The sequence below is a fragment of the Canis lupus genome, chromosome 6 (assembly GCF_003254725.2).
Source record: "Canis lupus dingo isolate Sandy chromosome 6, ASM325472v2, whole genome shotgun sequence".
NCBI classification, from domain to species: Eukaryota; Metazoa; Chordata; class Mammalia; order Carnivora; family Canidae; genus Canis; species Canis lupus.
Window position 1 is genome coordinate 8,447,944 of NC_064248.1, and position 17,392 is coordinate 8,465,335.

The 17,392-nt window shown below is 54.7% G+C and overlaps 1 protein-coding gene across 1 annotated transcript; it reads left to right on the plus strand.

Moving 5' to 3' along the window:
* The first annotated feature begins 9,117 nt into the window (after nt 1-9,117).
* Nucleotides 9,118-12,486, plus strand: NAT16 (N-acetyltransferase 16 (putative)). Its single transcript, XM_049111032.1, is given in 6 exon segments — nt 9,118-9,251; nt 9,439-9,506; nt 9,650-9,810; nt 10,637-10,772; nt 10,775-10,858; nt 10,861-12,486. Coding segments are annotated over 6 exon segments (858 nt in total). The 3' UTR covers nt 11,136-12,486.
* The last annotated feature ends 4,906 nt before the right edge of the window (nt 12,487-17,392 follow it).

Below are 17,392 nucleotides of genomic sequence, written 5' to 3' on the forward strand. Positions count from 1 at the left end.
CTTAAGCCTCAGACCAAGCCTTACTTCCAGCCTAGAAGTAGCTTAAAAGAACAAGCATTTATTATCACATTGTTTCAGAGGGCGGGGCTTGGCTGGGATATTCTGGCCTAGAATCCTCAGGCTGCAGTCAAGCTGTCCACCAGGACTGCAACACTGCAACATCTCAAGGCTCCCCTGGGGGTGAGGGATCTACTTCCAAGTTCACTCACATGGTTGTTGACAGGCCTCAGTTCCTGGTGGTGGGATTGAGGCTACTGAGCTCCTCATAGGCCTATCTGAGTTTCTCAAGACAAGACAGCTGGCTTCCCCTAGAGTGAGTGCAGAAAGGGAGAGAGAGAGAGAGAGAGAAAGAGAGAGAGAGGGAGAGAGAAGGAGAGAGGAGGAGAGAGGAAATATTTTAGGTGTGTGTTTAGTCACTTTGGGCTACCATAACAAAACACCACAGACTAGGCATAAGCAGCAGATATTTATTTCTTTTTTTTTTTCAGGCATTTATTTCTTTTTTGTTTTTTAAGATTTCATTTATTTATCTGAGAGAGAGAGATAGTGAGAGAGAACATGAGTTGGGGGTGGGGAGAGGGAAAAGCAGGCTCCCCTCTGAGCAGGGAACCCGCCACACTGCTCTCAGTACCAGGACCCCGGGATCATGACCTGAGCTGAAGGCAGACACTTAACCCACTGATCCACCCAGGTTCCCCCAGAAATTTATTTCTCATGGGTCTGGAAGCTTATAAGTCCATGATCAAGGTGCTGGCAGATTCACTTTCTGGTGAGGGCTCTCTTCTGGCCTGTAGACAGCCACCTTCTCTCTGCCTCCTCACAAGACATTATAGCGAATGTTGATTCATGTGGACCAGAGAGGGGAATCTGGTGCTTGGTGGGGAGAGAAGATGATGGAATTTCAGAACAAGAACCTTTAGAAAATCCTGTGAGGCCTGGTTGTACATTGGCTTGGGGTTAGAACACCAGGAGTCTGGTTTTATCTCTACCCGGTGGGTGACTTTTGATAAATGATCAAAGGTGGTCTCCTTTGATACCCCAACCTAAAACTAGGTTGAAGTCATCCATTTTTTCACAATATACTTATTAAGCACTTACTATGCACCAACACCTGAATGAAGCACCAGAACTATAGAGATATCTTTAACATCAGGGTGCCTGGGTGGCTGAGTTGGTTAAGTATCTGCCTTCGGCTCAGTTCATGATCCGGGGTCTAGGGATCAAGCCCTGAATCAGGCTCTCTGCTCAGTGGAGAGTCTGCTTCTCTCTCTGCCCACCGCCACTCATGTTCTCTTTCTCCCTCTCAAATAAATAAAATCTTAAAAAAAAAAAAAGATAGCTGTAACATCAATCCTGTTCTAAGAATTCAGAGTCAAGCTCAATGGCTTCCCAGCTTTCTATCTCATGATTCATGAAGTTCCTAGAATCTGAGCGTCCCAAAGGAAAAATGAACATGGCAGCCTTCTGCTTATGTCTGAATTTCAGTGCACAAGCTGCAATGCATTGCATGGGAGAACTGCTGTTCCAGTTGGCTAGATCGTAATACCTACCTTTAATCACATCTCTGTGCTATGCCAGGCACTTTTCTTAAGTTATCTTAGTTGATCCTTACTGGAAGTTAGGTGCTCTGCCCTCCTTACAGATGAGGAAACCGTGAGTCACCAGTGAGTATGTGGCATCTGTGATACCTTGCCTTCTGAGGCGATCTAGAAGATTCTCTTCAGTGCCATAATCCTGAGTAAGACTGTTATGCATTCCCCGGCTCTGTGACTTAAGGTGAATTACTTAACCCTTTGATCTTTGGTCTCCTTCCTTATCTACAAATAACCTGGTCATCTGCCTATACAACAAAAATGACATGAGGTGCCTGGCTCCATACCTGTAAAGCATCTTTTATTTCTCTGCTATCAGCAAAATGCAGATGTCCCGCAGATAGACTTGACTCATAGATTGGGGAATTGCCCAGATAGAGGGGTCACTGGATCAGGGAGAGGGCAGGGGTCTTAGCCTTGGTGAGTCAGAGGGTCTCAGCTAGAGAGTCAGAGTGAAAAAAGGAGTCAGTGAGGAGAACACTCAAAAACCAAAAATCTGGAGGAAGAAGTCCTGGTCCTCAGAATCCCAGGATGGGAGGTGTTCAGAAGCCAGGAAAGAAGACCCAAGGTGGTCTGTTGAAAGGGTGGGGTGAGAGAGGATGATGATAGGGAGGGCCCTGCAGCAGAGGTCGGGCCCTGGAGAAATGACAAGAAGCAACAGTACTACCCTCCTGACAGTAAGGCACACCCTCCCAGAGAGAAGACAAATAGACTTCAAATAAACAAGCCCAGCGTGAGGGTCAAAACCCATATGGATCCTAAGGTATGAGACAGTGTTTACAAAATTCAGAGCAACTTAGGGAAATCTCCATCCTTAACAGAACTGACACTTGCCTCACACTTTACAGTTTGCAAAGCACTTTCACAAAATGCATCTGACCTCTGAGGGGTGAGTGGGTGGTGGGGTCGGAGTTTGAAGCCAAAGCCCCTCATAGCATCCCTTGCCAGCTATGGGACCTAGCTCACATCATGGGACTTCTCAGAATTCGCTTTCTTCATTTGTAAGGTGACTAAACAAGCCTCACCCATCCTACAGCGTTGTAAGAATTAAACCAAAGGGCTGTGCAAACATTCTGGGTGGTTCTGTGGCTCACCACCAGGAGGGGTACAGGGTGGCCCTGGAACCCAGACCTGTGAAGCCAGGACTCTCACCTCTCTACCAGCAAGCAGGTCACTCTTCCATCCTCAACCATCTTAACCTTGGCCTATGTTAAAGCACACTAGCACAAAGTGATGGCCCACCTCCCCGCATCCTCAAAGCACTTAAGGATGCTGAAAGCTTCTTGTTCTCTCTTGCTGGGAGGGGCAGCCAGGAGATGAGTCATCCTCCCACCTCTTACCACCACCGCCCCCCTAACCTCCCAGGAGAGTCAGGACAGAAGTCTGAGTCTGGTAATTTTGGAACCACATGGTTTTTGACTGGACCAATGAGCAGTGACTTCTTCCTTTTGAGTGGCTCAGACACAAAGCGTTAGCAACTTCAACTTCGGGAAGCTTTATATTCTCATTGGCTGAGGGAACTGGAAGTGGTGAACATTGGACCAATCCAAGAGTTTCTGGTGGCGGAGGGCGGGGCTTCTGGAGCAAAGGGAGGGGTTAGAGCATTGCATCTCTCTCCTGACACTAGTGACTTTTTCCTCCAACACATGTAGCTTCTTGAGGTGCTATCCCACAATTGAGCATATTCCACCTTAACTGAGGCTTTGTGAGAGGTGCAGTGTATTAGTTTTAAAAATCAGAAATGAGGGGATCCCTGGGTGGCGCAGCGGTTTGGCGCCTGCCTTTGGCCCAGGGCGCGATCCTGGAGACCCGGGATCGAATCCCACATCGGGCTCCCGGTGCGTGGAGGCTGCTTCTCCCTCTGCCTGTGTCTCTGCCTCTCTCTCTCTCACTGTGTGCCTATCATAAATAAATAAAAAAAAATAAAAAAAATCAGAAATGGGAGGAAGTCCTTTTAAGAAAAAAAAAAAAAAAAAAGGAAGAGGGGCACCTTGCGGGCTTTGATCTCGGGGTCCTGAGTTCAAGCCCCATGTTGGGTGTGGAGATTACATAAATAAAAACTTAAAAAAAAATAGAAAGAGGAAGAGAAGGTTAAGTGACTTGTCAGTTACTTATTGGTCTACCTGGGCCTAGAATTCTAGGGAGGACTCTCATCAGTTCACCCTTGGTGTGGCCGTGTGGGTGGGAGCCCAGGAACTTGACATGAACCTTCACCTGATCACATTAGCACAGCCCGCTGGATCAGTTTACCAGGTAATGGAGCTATCACCTTGGAAAGGATTTAAAAAAAAAAAAAAAAGTGGAATAAGAGGTAGGAAATCAACTTTGGTGGGAAAGGGAGCCGGGCAGACCCTGGAGGGAGGGGCAGGGGGATGGGCTCTCATCCCCAACAGACCTTAATACTCCCTGTAGCACTTTACGGTTACTATAGGACTTTCACATCCATCACTAACCTGGTTCCTTACAGGGTAGAACTGCAAGTGGTTTTTATCTCACTTGGGGTGGGGGGTGGGGGTTGTTAGTGCTCAGGAGTTAAGAGCCTGGGCCACCAGCTCATTGGGGTGGGGGTAGTGCTCCGAGTCCACACTTGTTCCTCCCACCCTTCCTCCACCCACCCGGTGTAACACTGGATGCTGAGCCGTGTGCGCAGATCCCCAGGACGTGAGTGCGTGCAGAGGTCTGTGTTCGTGCGCTGGGGGCGGGAGATGGGTTCGTGGGTGTACCTGGAGTCTTTCTGCGTGCTGCCCTGCGGGGTGCCTTGTTGCCTGGCGGCCAGAGGCTGAGTGTGAGCTGAGCCCCCCACCTCCCCGGCCCGTGCACCCGCGGAAAGAGGCTACTCTGCGCCCCCGAGGAGTGGTGGCCCTTCTGAGCGGTCTGGGCCTTGCTCTGCTCCCTTTAGCCTCTCTGCTTCTGTCTCCCGGGGTCTCCTCGCACCCTCTTCTGCAAAGGTTTCCAATTTCCTCATCAGTTTCTCCGACCAGGTCCCTGGGGCTTTGCGTGCCCTTTCCAGTCGCTCGGATTTATCTAGCAGCGGGAGGTCGGGGGGAACGCGATTAGGTCAAGAGGGTGACCTCTGGAGGAGGGGGAGCCGTGCGGCAAGGGGAGGAGAGGAGGTTCCGGGACAGAGCTAGAGATGCGGGGGGCGGGGGGCGATAACTTAGCCAGCAGTACCCCCTCCGCCAAAACCCAAGGCACCTCCCACCCTCGGTCCTGCTCCCCGGACGGGACAAGGGGCGGAGTCTCGTCGGCCCCACTTGAGGCCACTCAGCTGCGCAGGCCCCCGGGCCCCTATGCCCCCCCCCCCCGCTCTCCCCGCCCGCCCCCAGGCCGCCCCGAGTCCACTCCAGATCCGGGCCGGGTTTCCCCCGCGTCGCTGGGGTCTCCGCCCCTCGGAGCCGCCGCCCCGGCCCTGCAGAGCAACGCAGCGGGAGGCGCCCGCAGCGCCGGGACCCCGAAGCTCCCCGCGGGCGCTCGCTTGCGGGACTGAGCCGCGGCAGACCCCACAGCCGCACTCGGACTCCGAGTCGGGGCTGCTCCGGTCCCCGCGCGTCACCCGAACTCGACCCTCGGGGCTCCGAAGTGACCCCTCTCCGGGCCCAGTTCGCTGTCCGCGTGGCCCGCCCCAGGCTCCGGCTCCGGCGAGGTAGGGGGCCGCGGGCCTGGGGGCTGGGGGCTGGCGTGCTCCTCCTCTGCGGAATGGGGGCAGCAGAAGGCCACCGCCCCCCCAGGGGAAGACAGCCGCTGCGCCCCCTAGAGCCCAACCCCTCCGGTCCGGTGACCTAGATAACGGGGACAGGGACTTTGCCTAGATGTTCGGAGGCACTTTCCCGTCCGTCATCCTTCCCCCACCCCGTCGCCATTGAGCTCCCACCTGTCCCCAGAGCCTGGCGCCCAGGGGGGCCCCTGCCAAGTAGACAGCTTCCTTCAGAATCTCCCTCCCGCTTGCCGCCCCCACTCCCCACTCCTGGAAAGGTGAAGAGGGAAGACTCTCCAGTGCAGCCCCCTAATCCATGGCTGTGGCTCTGGGGCACTCCCCCACCTCTCCTTCGTCTATCTTTCGCATCCCTTGGCTCTGCCCCATTTCATCTTGTTTCCCCTGTCTCTGTTTCCAAGGTCTCTGTTCTCTTCCAGACTCTTTTTCTGGCTCTCTCCTCCCCTTGACCCCTTCCCCCCATCGCACACCGGGGGAGAAGGGGATGTGTCGCTGCTTTCTATTTCTGGTCTCCCTGGGGAAGGGGTGCAGCGCTAGGACTTTTTTTTGGCATCCGCTGTGTCCTGAGTCACGAGGTGTCATGTCTGTGTTTCTGTCCGTGCCTCCTCCCACTCCCCTCTCCCATCCTCTCCTGCCCAGCATCACCCTGTCCGCCTTTGTCTCCTTCCTGTCTTTTCGGCTCTCTTCTTTGGGCGCTTTGTGTAGCTGCTGTCTCTTTGTCTCCGCCTCTCCGCTCAATGCTCCCTCTGCTCCCTCTCCTCCCTCTTCCAGCTCCGAGAAGCTGTCGACCTCAAGGGCATCAATATTTCAGGTGTGTGGGGTGCGGTGGAGGTGGAGTGGGGGGCTCCCAGCATGCCCAGCGAGGACAATAATCATCCCCTCCCAAGAGTGGTCATTCATATTTATAAGATTGAAAGAATGGAACCAAGGATGCGAGAATGTGGAGGGTAAGGGAAACGCTGCCCCTCTTCTTGGAGCTGGGTCCAGGAGATGCCTGAACTACATCTCCCACAGTGCCCTGGAGGCACAGGGCTGCCTCTGCCTAGACACCTTATGGGAATGATAGTTCAAGGAGCCAGGTTGGAGGACCCTGTTCTGAAGGTTAGGAAGAGGTTGGAGTGAGGAGCCAGGGTTGTAGGGCCAGCCAGCAGCTTTGGCTTGGCCTGGAACCCCTAGTCTGCTTTGTTCCCAGCACCCACCATCCCCAGGATTTGAGGAACTTAGAACTTTTGTCTAGCTGCACCCCCCCCAACCACCCACAAATGGAAGAGGTGTGGAGGAGTGCCCAGGAAGAAAATGGGAGAGATGAATTTGCAAGCTCTTCTTTCTTTCCTATGACCCCCTTACAATCTTATCTAAGATGTAGACACACCCTTTGGAAACAGTCTCCCCTATCTGGAAAGCAAAGGACAGTAACTGAAGCCTAACGTCTTGAATTAGTTGGATGTGTCCTTGTCTACAAGTTGCTTATGTTCTGTCCCCTTTTGGGGCATCAGGGAATTGCTGGGGTCTATACAGAACTACCAGCTAGTATTTTGGGGGGTCCTGTGATCAGTTGGTGAGATTGCCTAGAAATGTAGATAGGAGCCACAAGCCAACTTGCTCATCTCTGAGACCCATCATTCCCAGACCCTGCCACAAGGAATCTGGAGCCAGGATAACTTAACTTTTAGCCTGGCTCTGTCCAAGCTGAGTCACCTTAGGCAAGATCTTAGCCTCCTTCGGTGCCTGTTTCCTCATCATGAAAGAAGTGGTTTGAATCTGATGGTCTCTAGTGATCTCTAAGATCCTCTGGGCCTGTCCTTCCCTGCTCTCTGATGGTCTGGTGCTGTCTTACCTCGTCCAGGTAAGGATTACCTGGGAGAGCCTTAGACATCAGCATCAGGTGGAAAAGAAAGAGGGAGATGGGAGTTCTGTTTTGAAGCCATGTCTGTATAGCAAGCACACCGTGTTTATGTGGGCTGTGTTTGTGGCATGGAAGCTAAAACCATCCCTAAATTCATTGGTGTCATTGATCGTCCCCTCTCCCAAACCTAGCTGATGTTCTTGTTAACAAAACAAAAACAAATATCCAACCAAACCAATATCATCCCCCAGATAGTAGCTGGTATATTTATTTCCTGGGATGTTGGTTAATGAGGCTTAAGGTAGGTTATGTGAAGGGAAAATTATAACTGGCTGAATAAGAAGAGAGTGGTTTAATTGGTGGATTTGGTTGGTCTGGAGGAGAGACGTCTGGAAATGAGGAGTCATTAGGACATGAGGAGGGGGTTTTCTCTTGACCCTGCCTCTGGCAGGGAAAACAGAAGGGCTGGAGGCCAAAGGGTGCCAGATCCATAGGAGTTGACCCAAAAAATGTGAATAGGAAGGACACAGAAAGTCTTGAGTAGAAGATAGGGCAAGAATTATAGGAAGAAATTAGAAAGAAGAATAGATGGAGAGACAGAACAGAGAGACTCTCTGGAGGGAAGGTAAATAGGAGAGAGGGGCATGGGTGATCTTTGTGGACATTTTGTTTGCAAGAGCTCCCACAGAGACCTTTCCCAAATGATCATCTAGCCCTCAGGTGGAGCTGGGTCTCCCTATGGAGAAGGAGGGAACAAAATCCAGCAGGAGTAAGAGAAAGGCAGGTTTGATTAGCCTGGGAGGAAGGACTTTAAATTTTCTAATGGAGCTGTCCATCTGTTTACTCTTCTGGCTTATGTTTGAATGTATGTGTCAGAGGGTACTGGGGGGGGCAATGAGGGGAATCTGGAGTCTACTCCCCCTCCCTTTGCCCTGGGATTGTGACTGGTAGTGGTAGGAAGGGGAAGGACTGAACCCTCCGTTTTTCCCAGGGAACTCTTTTGTAGGAGAGTGGAGATGATGGTTTCTCATGTTCCTGCAGAGGTCTTAGAAAAGTGACACCTAAGACATCCCCTGTAGGGATGTCTTTCAATTTTTAACTCTTCCAAGGGCCTTCTGCCCCTTGTCTGAGTCCCTGGGGGCAACTGGAGGTAAAGATCTCAGGCAAGTCTCTGAGGAGCTCATGGGGTTCATGAGTTGTGACTGTTGAGGAGTATTCTGGGTAGAGCAGGGTAGGATTGGGAGCTCTGGGAGCTGATCAGAGCTGGAGGCCCTGTATTCCCAGGGTCCCTGTGGAGAGCAGAAGAGAAGGAGTATTTGTGTAGGAAAGGGCTGTGGGGGACTGAGTGTTTAGGGGCCACATGTGGAAACAGGGACTCTAACCACAATACCGGGTTGTCTCTTTTCTGCAGAGTAATGAAGCTGGAAACCAGTTATGGCAGAGCCAGCTCAGAGGTCCCTAAGCCAGAAAGAGGCTGATCCAGATGTGGAGTCACACTCAGACATCCCGCCAAGTCCAGATCCGAATCTGGGATTGAGGTTGAGACTGAGACCTTGGGGGTTAAGTCAGGGTCTGAGGCCAAGGCCAAGTCCTGGAGGGCCAACCCCAGGTCCAGATCATGGCCTGAGGCTAAGGCTGAGCCGTTGGACTTCATGGTAGAAACAGAACAGAAGTTTGAGGAGGTGCTGGCCATCTCAGGGAACATCTACGGTGGCCTCAACTACCTTCCCAGTCGCTACCACAGCTGGCTCCGGATCCCAATCCCAGCATGGTGCTGGCCACACACAACGGAGGAGTGGTGAACCGGCAGGGCCCAGGGGAAAAGAGGGGGAACCACGTTTGGGTTTGAGTATAGATCTTAGGAAGGAGAAGAGGCCCTCCTCATCTAGAGGGCTCTAAAGAGGAGCCAGTCCACTTTAGAACCAGAGTCCGGCGTGCGGATCCAGGGGCCTGGGCAACTGAGTAGGATGGAGGACACACGGAACAACGAGGAGCGGAGGGAGGGGCTGGTGAGAGCTTCTGTATTTGAGGATTCCTTTGAGGAGTTTCTGGGGGCAGGAGCGCAAAAAGAAGAGAGCAGTCAAGAGAAGGTAGACCGGAGGTGAGAGCAAGAGTGGGGTCAGGACCTCTGAGTAGGCTGAGCATGGAGAACACCCGGACACGGTGAGCAGGTGACAGGGTCTAGACGGAGTTAAGGAGACTAGTAGCAGGGACTAGGGACTAGTAGCAAGCTCCTGGGGTGGAGCCAAGGAAAGGGGGCGTGGCGATGCTCCGGGACCGGGTGCCAGGCGAACCCGATCATCTCGATCATCTCGAGATGACGAATGGTCTTTCTGCCGGCTCTGGAATTCGAGACGTGAGTGCTGAGGATATCTCCCTGGGCAGGCCCGGGTCTGGCCTGGCGCCCGGGGTGGTGACGACGGAGCGCTCAACGTGGGGGAAGAGGAAAGCCCTGTGAGCCGAGAGCCCTGGCAGGGGCGGAGGGCCCCTAACCGCCAGGGTCCGCAGATCGCGATGGCAAGGGCGTGGCGCAGCTGCTGCAGCGCTTCTGCTCCCAGCTAGTCCAGCCACAGCACCCGGGGGTCGAGGTGGCACAGCTCATCCAGGATGACCAGCTGGGCCCCCGGGAGCTGGAGAAATACCGCCTTATCCCCAAACAGGTGAGAAGGACTGGGGAGCTCAGAGAGCCAGGCGTCCTCCCCTCCTCACCCAGTCGCCGGCTTGCTATCTCTGCTGGCTCTGCCGAGTGGGGGCGCCCGTGAGCCCTGCCCCCGCACTCCCAGTCCTTATCCAGGCCCTTCTGTCCAGGGGGTGTCAAAAAGCTCCCAGACTCCGAGGTGTCAAACCCTCAGTCCTTACTCCAGATGGCTGGACCGTTACCCTGCCTCCCCTCTATGGATCCTGCCTTCCCCCAGGGACCCAAAGATCCTAACCTGAGCCTTTTTCCTTCCTCTGCGTCTCCCCTATCCTACCGACTAATCTCTTCCCTTCCCTTCCACTCCCCTCGGAGACCCAGCACACATCTCACCCCCACCCCCCACCCCCTCACCCCCCGTCTCTGGCTCCCTGGCTCTGACCCCATCCCTCCTTGGGGAACAGGTACATATTCTGAGGCCTTGCACCTGGTTCCTCCATGCTACCCTCGGGGTGTGGTGGGGTGAGGGTGGGCACAGGCTTTCACATACCCCATACCACCTGGCCTGGCACTATCGGTCCTCCTGAGGGGGCCCTACCGAGATCCCGTGGATGTTAATGTGGGAGTGAAGATGCCAAGAGGCACTGGGCTCTCCAGGCCTCCTGCTGTCCACCCCGTGCTCACCCTTGACCCCCGCAGGACATCCTTAGATCTCAACCCCACTGGCTGGGCTGGGTGTGCGGCTGGTGACGTGTGGGCCTCGGGCACCTTCTCGACGCTGCCCACCGAGGCCATGTTGGAGGCTGGTGGCGACGTGGCACACCTCCTGCTCTCGCCTTCCTTTCCCGCAGCGCGACGTGCTTCCGGACGGGGCTATCACCCAGGACTGGCCGAGCAACCTGCGCCTGCTGGCGGCTGAGGGCCTGGAGTGGCACGTGGACAGCCGCGCATACCCGCAAGTGCTCACGCTGTGCACGCGGCCCTTCTCCATCCTCAGGGCGATGACGGCACGTGGCGCTACCTCCACATCGACGCCTTTGGCAGCGATGGCGCGCAGGTGCAGAGCCAGCTTTCTGACACCTGCACCGCTAGGCCCCGCGTCTCGCCGGCCTCAACGTCATGTGCCAGGTTTTCCTAGTGCCCCAGTTATGGTCGCAGCTGGCTGACTTCTGCAGGCCGACAACTAGGGCCGCTCCTATCCGAGGGGAGAGAAGAAGCACTTTAGATCTGCCCTCTTGGACTGATCTCCAGCAAGCCCTGCCCTCCACCGTTTGCAAGCTCCGCCCCCTCCACCCGGCGCTGGCTGCTGGCTCTGAAGCCTACCCTGACCCGGAGGAGCGCCCTCCCTAAACGTTTACTCTACCTTTCTGTCTGCCATCTGGACTCCAGCGCGTCCAAACCCTGCGTCTGTGTTTCTGCCCACGCCTTGATCCGAACCGCTGTGTTTGGGGGAGGCCCTTGCGTTGCTATTGTCCACCTTTCCCCCCCTAACCGGGCAAAGAATGGGTTCCTTCCCAGGCTCATGAGCCTTTCCTGGTCGGTCCACCCTCGCCTAACAGTGAACTCTGCCTTCCTGACTTCTCCCTTCTGCCCCTTCAGGGGCGAAAGGGGGCAGAGGGATGTGCTACACCCAGCTGCCCAACACGTATTACTTTTCTTCCTCCCTCCCTTCTCAAGCTCTCAGAGCTTGCTCTGCATTCCGCTCCTTGCCTCCCTCTCAGACTCCCGTGCCTCTGCATCCTCTCCCTCCTTTCTGTGCTCCTATCCTCCTCCCTGGACCTCCCAGACACTTAGCTCCTCACCGCCCATTTGTCTGCTTCTCCATTCCTCTTCCCCATGACCCCTTCATCATCCGCCCTGTGTGCAATAGGGAGAGAGAGCACCTGTAAATGAACTAGAATTATAATGTCCTGTTGACCTTCCCCTAACGCATTTTTCCAAGCCTGCTCCCTCGGACGGGTTTCCTCCAACTTTGTTCCCTGTTGCTATTTTAAAGCCCCCTTCCCATGCCCCCGACCAGTGGCCTGAACCAGGCCATGGACCAGGGGGGTCGGGCTGGAGAGTTTGGTGTGGGGTGGGCAGGTCCCACAGCCCAGTATGGGGCTGTCTTCCGGTTCTAACCAGGCTGCCTTCTAGCGCCACTGGAACCCCCACCTCCAGATATTTTTGGACGTGCCTCCCTTTCTCTGGTTCCTTTATGCTTCTTGGACTTTGGCAGTTTTCTATTTGAATGCAAGTAGTAACAGCTGCAATTGCACAGCGCTGTCTCCTACACTGGATCCTCACATTTACCACCGAGGGAGGACACAGAGGCTCGCAAAGATCAAAGTGACTCCCAAGTCATTCAAAGTAGCTGGGAGCCTGGCAGGGACTAGAATTCAGGTGTCCCAAGCCCCAGGCACCCACTCTGTGACCATGAGTGCTTGGACTTCTTGTTGGGTGATGCACAATTGGTAGGGATTTGTTGACAGCAAGCACAGGGGGCGCTGGGGATGGAATTGAAGACATGGGCAGAGCAGGGCATCTGGAGGTGAAAGAAGGTGGGCAAGGAGGCCCGCGGCTGCTTCATCACTTCCCCCAGTTCCGGTTTTGCTGCTGTGCTGCACTGCCTTGCTTGGCTGCCTTCGGCGCCTGGCCATGCTGCCACCCTCCCTGTCACTTCAACCGAGGCTGTATTGCAATAAAACGGACCCTTAGCCCACCCTCTGTGTCTGTTTCACTTCTCAGTGGGGGAGGGATGAGACGCATTATCCTCCCCCCCTTCCCCAGCAGCCTGTATTAGAGAGGATCTCTAAGCCCTGTGGCAATGGGGCTAATGACTTCCTGGAGCTGGAGAGGGCTGCTGGCCGCTGCGTGCCCCCACCCCCACCCCAGCCAAGCGGCAGAAAGAAGCAGTTGCTCAGAAGCGAGGCGGGCAGCTGCGCGGCGCCCTGACAAGCCTGGGTCTCGCTTTCCACTGGAACTGGGAGTCTGGGGCTACCCAAATTCTATGGGCTTCTCTCCCAAGTTCCCCTTGGCATCCAGGACCGGCCTCCCCCAGCCCCACAATCCAGGCGTCTAACTCCCAACTCTCGGGCTTTCTCAGCCAGCGCGCCCGCTTTCCGGATTCCTGGGTGGGCACCGCGCAGAAGGGGGAGGAGGTGGAGGGAGCATGGGCACCGCCCCCCCCCCCCCTCCGCCCCCGGAGCCAAGCTCCGGAGCGCCGGAGACTGCGATTCCGAAAAGTAACACGCGGGGGCGCCAGGACGCACGGACGCAGGCGAGGCAGCGCAAGGTGGTTACCGTCCGTGTGAGTGTGTCCATGGGCGTCTTTGTGTGTCTGCGTTTCTGTACATGTGTGTACGAGTCCCAGGGTGTCCGGGTGGGATGTATTCGGGACAACGTGCCTGGTGTACCCCAGAATCAGGTACTCCAAGGGGCTTTTTGATGAAGATGATGCTTGATACGTTACTCTGTATGTGTGGATGGGGAGGTAGGACAACTGTGTATCGTCGTGTGTGCAAGGCGTAGCCTTTGAGTCCCTGAAACCGCATCTTGGATTTTTGAAGTCACATTCCCTCAGGGTTTTTACCCCCTCCCACCATCCCATGTGAAAGGAACGAGGGCTCTCAATGCAAATCTCCATTACCCTGGTCACATCTTCAGCATGTGTCCGAATGACACTGCCAGGCTAGGTGTGATATTGTGTTTGTGTAAGTGGGTGTGTCTCAGAATATCAGTGTAACTCTGAATAATAGTATGTTTGTGTGTGACAGGTGGGTCTGGAGGAGGCTGGTTCAGGATTATGAAAGTACATAATTTGCTTTCTCTGGTTAGTTTGTGGCTATCACCTTCATGGCGTGTGTGTTTTCCTTCTCAATCTCTCCAGAAGCTATCTCTGTGTCTCCCCTCATCTCATCTCTGTCTCTTTCTCTCTCTCTCATTCTCTTGGTGACTCATCTCTGCGGCTTTGCCCTCCCCCGGCTTGCTGGGTCTCCCATCCCCCACTCAGGAGTGGGTGGGGGCATGAGAGAATGGGACCCCGGAACTGAAAATCAGGGTGAGTGCCCTCTTATTATTACTTATCATTCCCAGACCCATCAGTGGCCCCCAGCCCCCCTCAGTCCCCTCCCCACTCTACTGAATTGGGCTGGGCAGGCGATAGGGCAATGATGCTTTTTAATTGGGCCATTTTCAGGGGGACCATCAGTACCTTCTTTCAGGTCAAAGTGGAGACCCCTGCCCCTCTCATAAAGTGCCCCCCTCCCTGCCTGTCCCCCAATGGCTGACGCAATGAAAGGCTGCAGAGGTGAGTCACCGGTGGGGGGAAGGGAAAGATGGGGGGACGGTGAGCTGCGGGGTCCCCAAGTCCCTGCCCTCTTTTTCTCTTCCAAAGCTTCTCAGGGAAAAGACAATGCTCTTTCTCCCCCCTCCCCTGGCTTTCCAAATCTTCAGTTTGGATCACTACTCCACTGGACCCCATCTTTTCCTGCTGCCCTCTTGGAGAGTATGAGAGATTCAGAAACAAAGACAGAGAGAAAGATTTATACAAATAACTCAGAGCAAACATCAGGCATCCCCTCCAGGTCTCCATCTCAGGATTGCCTTTTCCAGCTCTGGCTCTCCATTCTTTATCTTTCCTGCCATCTTCCTCCTCTACCAATTTCAGGCAACTGTCCCCAGTTCCAGAAACCCCTAGAGGCAGCAGGGTATGAAGGGCACAGCACATCTCTGGGAGGTGGGGTGTGTGTGAATGAGCAGACCCAGGTAGGGAACTGAGATAAAGTGAGGCAGAAACAGACTCAGAGATTCAGAGTCATGCGGACATGACCCAGATTGTGGAATCACCAAGCCTATTGCCCTGAGTGCCTCGGGATCCACCTTGGTGCCCCTGTCCCCCACTCCATGCTGACTGAGATTCTTGGGATGTCAGCATCTGAGAAGCTCCCCTGAGCTTCTGGGCTGAGAGGAGGAAGCAAGGGGTGAAGAGTTCGGGAAGAATGGAAGGAGGAACACTCTGAAAACAGGGGGGCAAGGACTGGAACTTGGGGGCTGCAGATGAGTGGCTTTACTGCACAGCAATCTAGAGATAGTGAATGTGGGGGAGGGGCAGCCAAGATCAAAGACATGGAGACATGCACATAACTTCTAACAGAAATCAAAAAGCATGGAAGGATCCAGAGAAATGCACAAAGACACATGTGTGTACAAACCCCCCCCCCCCACACACACACACTATTGACACATCAAGCCAGGCTCACTTTTCAGACATCAGCAGATCCCCAGACTGGATGCACTCAAAGTCTACCAACCACACAGGTATATAGACACTCAGAAGTACCGGAAACCCCAGACACTCATACAAAGATATCTGGAAATAGGCAAAAACATGGCCACACAGATTGCAAGAGAATATTTCATATTTAAAGTGGAACACTATCATGCCCATCCACTCTATCTGATTAAATACACACTTGGTCTTCCTGTTCCCTTTCTCCCCCCCATATGTTTCATTGAACTCTGCACATGTGCACACACGCACATGCATATATATGTACATACACACATAGGTGCTCGTGCATGTACAAAAGCCTACAGGAACACAAACCGTTTTTCTAGGTGCCTGTCTCCCTTCATCTCACACTTAGTTGTGAACCTCATCAGCCTCTCAGTCTGCCCCCCTTGGCTCTTTCCCTCCTCTCTTCCTTCTCTCTTGTATGGCTTCCCTTCCCCCCTCCAGATGTCTGAGCCATCTCTCTGATTCATCCTCCTCGGGAAGGTAACGTGACCCCCTCCCCATCCTACTGCTCACTGTAACCAGGCTGGAAAGATAAAGGGGAAAAGAAGAGGAGGGGGAAAGAGGAATAAGAAGAACCCCCAGGTTAAGGAGTGGTCCTAGATAGTTGTGTGTGTGTTGAAGGTGGCAGGAGAGGCACAGCCTTGGGGTTGGCTGCCCCCTCCTCTCTCTGCTTTCTTTGCTATTTCCACAGTCACCTTGGTTCTCAGTGCTGTGTTTTTTTTTTTTTTTCCTCCTCCTTTAGCCTGTTCCTTCTACCTGTTCCAGATTTCTTCCTTCCTCCCTCCCTCTCCTGTTCCCATCTCTTCTCTTTCCTCTCTCTCTACTCCTCCCCACCTCTTTCCCTGCAGAGCTGATGGGCTTTCTTCTGGGAAAGTCGAGCCACTGATGGAACCGAGAAGCCACTGCTGGCTATAGAGGGAAAGCACGTGAGTGAGTGAGTGAGTGTGTGTGTGTGTGTGTGTGTGTGTGTGTGTGACAGTGAGAGAGAGAGAGAGAGAGAGAGAGAGAGAGAGAAAGAGAGCAAAGGAGGGTCAGTGCTAGGAAGTGATGAGGAGGGGGTTGAGGACTGGCTCTGAAAGAGTCCCTGCGCCCCTGACAGACAGCCCTTATCTCGGTTTCCAGAATCTTAGGGTGCGGGTGCCCTGCGTGTGCCCACAGGCACCCCTGTGTCCGCAGTTCTTGTGTGTCTGGCATGTGTCATTGTCACTCCCCCCTTTCCCTGCCCACGCCCCCGCACAGCTCTCTGCCTGCACCGCAGCCCCCTCCAGCCTCCCTCCTCCCCTTCATTCCTGCAGTGGCTGCTCCCCTGCCCCCTCCCCATTTCCGTCCTCCCCCCAACCCCCGCCCACGGGCTGGTCTCCCTTCACTGGACCCGGCTCGCTGATGGATTCTCTTTGCGCAATCTGTGCGTCATCGCCCCCCCCCAGCTGTCCAAGCCCCCAACCCCAACGCCTCTGGCAGGAGATACGGACAAGGGGTCTGGTGGTAGAGAGGGGCTATCTCTGACGTTGCACACCCACCCCCACCCCTCCGCAACGCGTTCAAACCTTCCCTTTAAGCAGTGGAGAGAGCTGGAGTTGAGTCACCCCCCCAACCTGCGCAACCCCCTCCCCACCTGGTCTGCTCTCGCCCTCCAAACGTCCTTTGGGGGGAAGCAGAGGGAGGGAAAGAAGCAGGAGGAAGGTGCAGAGAGGTGGGCTGACAAGGAGCAAGCCGGGGCACCAACATACGCTACAGTGAGCTGGACAGAAGGACAGACACACCTTTTTCTCCAAACACGCACCGACTGTGAACAGACACGACATAGAGGCATACACATCCTCAGCCTTTCCCCTTTCTTCCGACTCGGACCCTTTCCAACGGGATTACCAAAACCGCAAGATTCACCCATCTGCCCCGGCCCAGGGCCGGAACCCCGCACCGCAGGTCCGCGAACAGCGCCCGCAGGCGCGCAGATCAGTCCCTCCTCTCTGGGGTTCACGCCGTCCTTGGGTGTGTTCCCCAGGACCGTGCGTGCGGTCGGGGAATGGGGAGTCCAGCCCCTTCCTCGGCTTTGGAATCCTTATCCTCCCCCTCCCCAGTATGGATCTCCTACTGATGCCCAGTCAGACTCTGGGAGTGCCCCCATCATATTCGGCTCAGCGACGCGGGCTCCCGCAGCTGCAAGTTGCTCTGTAACCCACCCTCCCGCCTTGCAACGTCTCTGCATCCACCCTTCCATTCACTCTCCCATTCATTCATTCATCCGTTTCTCCTCGTCCCTCCTTCATTCATTCATAGCCCCCTGCCCCGCCCGCCTCAGCGATTTCATTCATTCATTCATTCATTC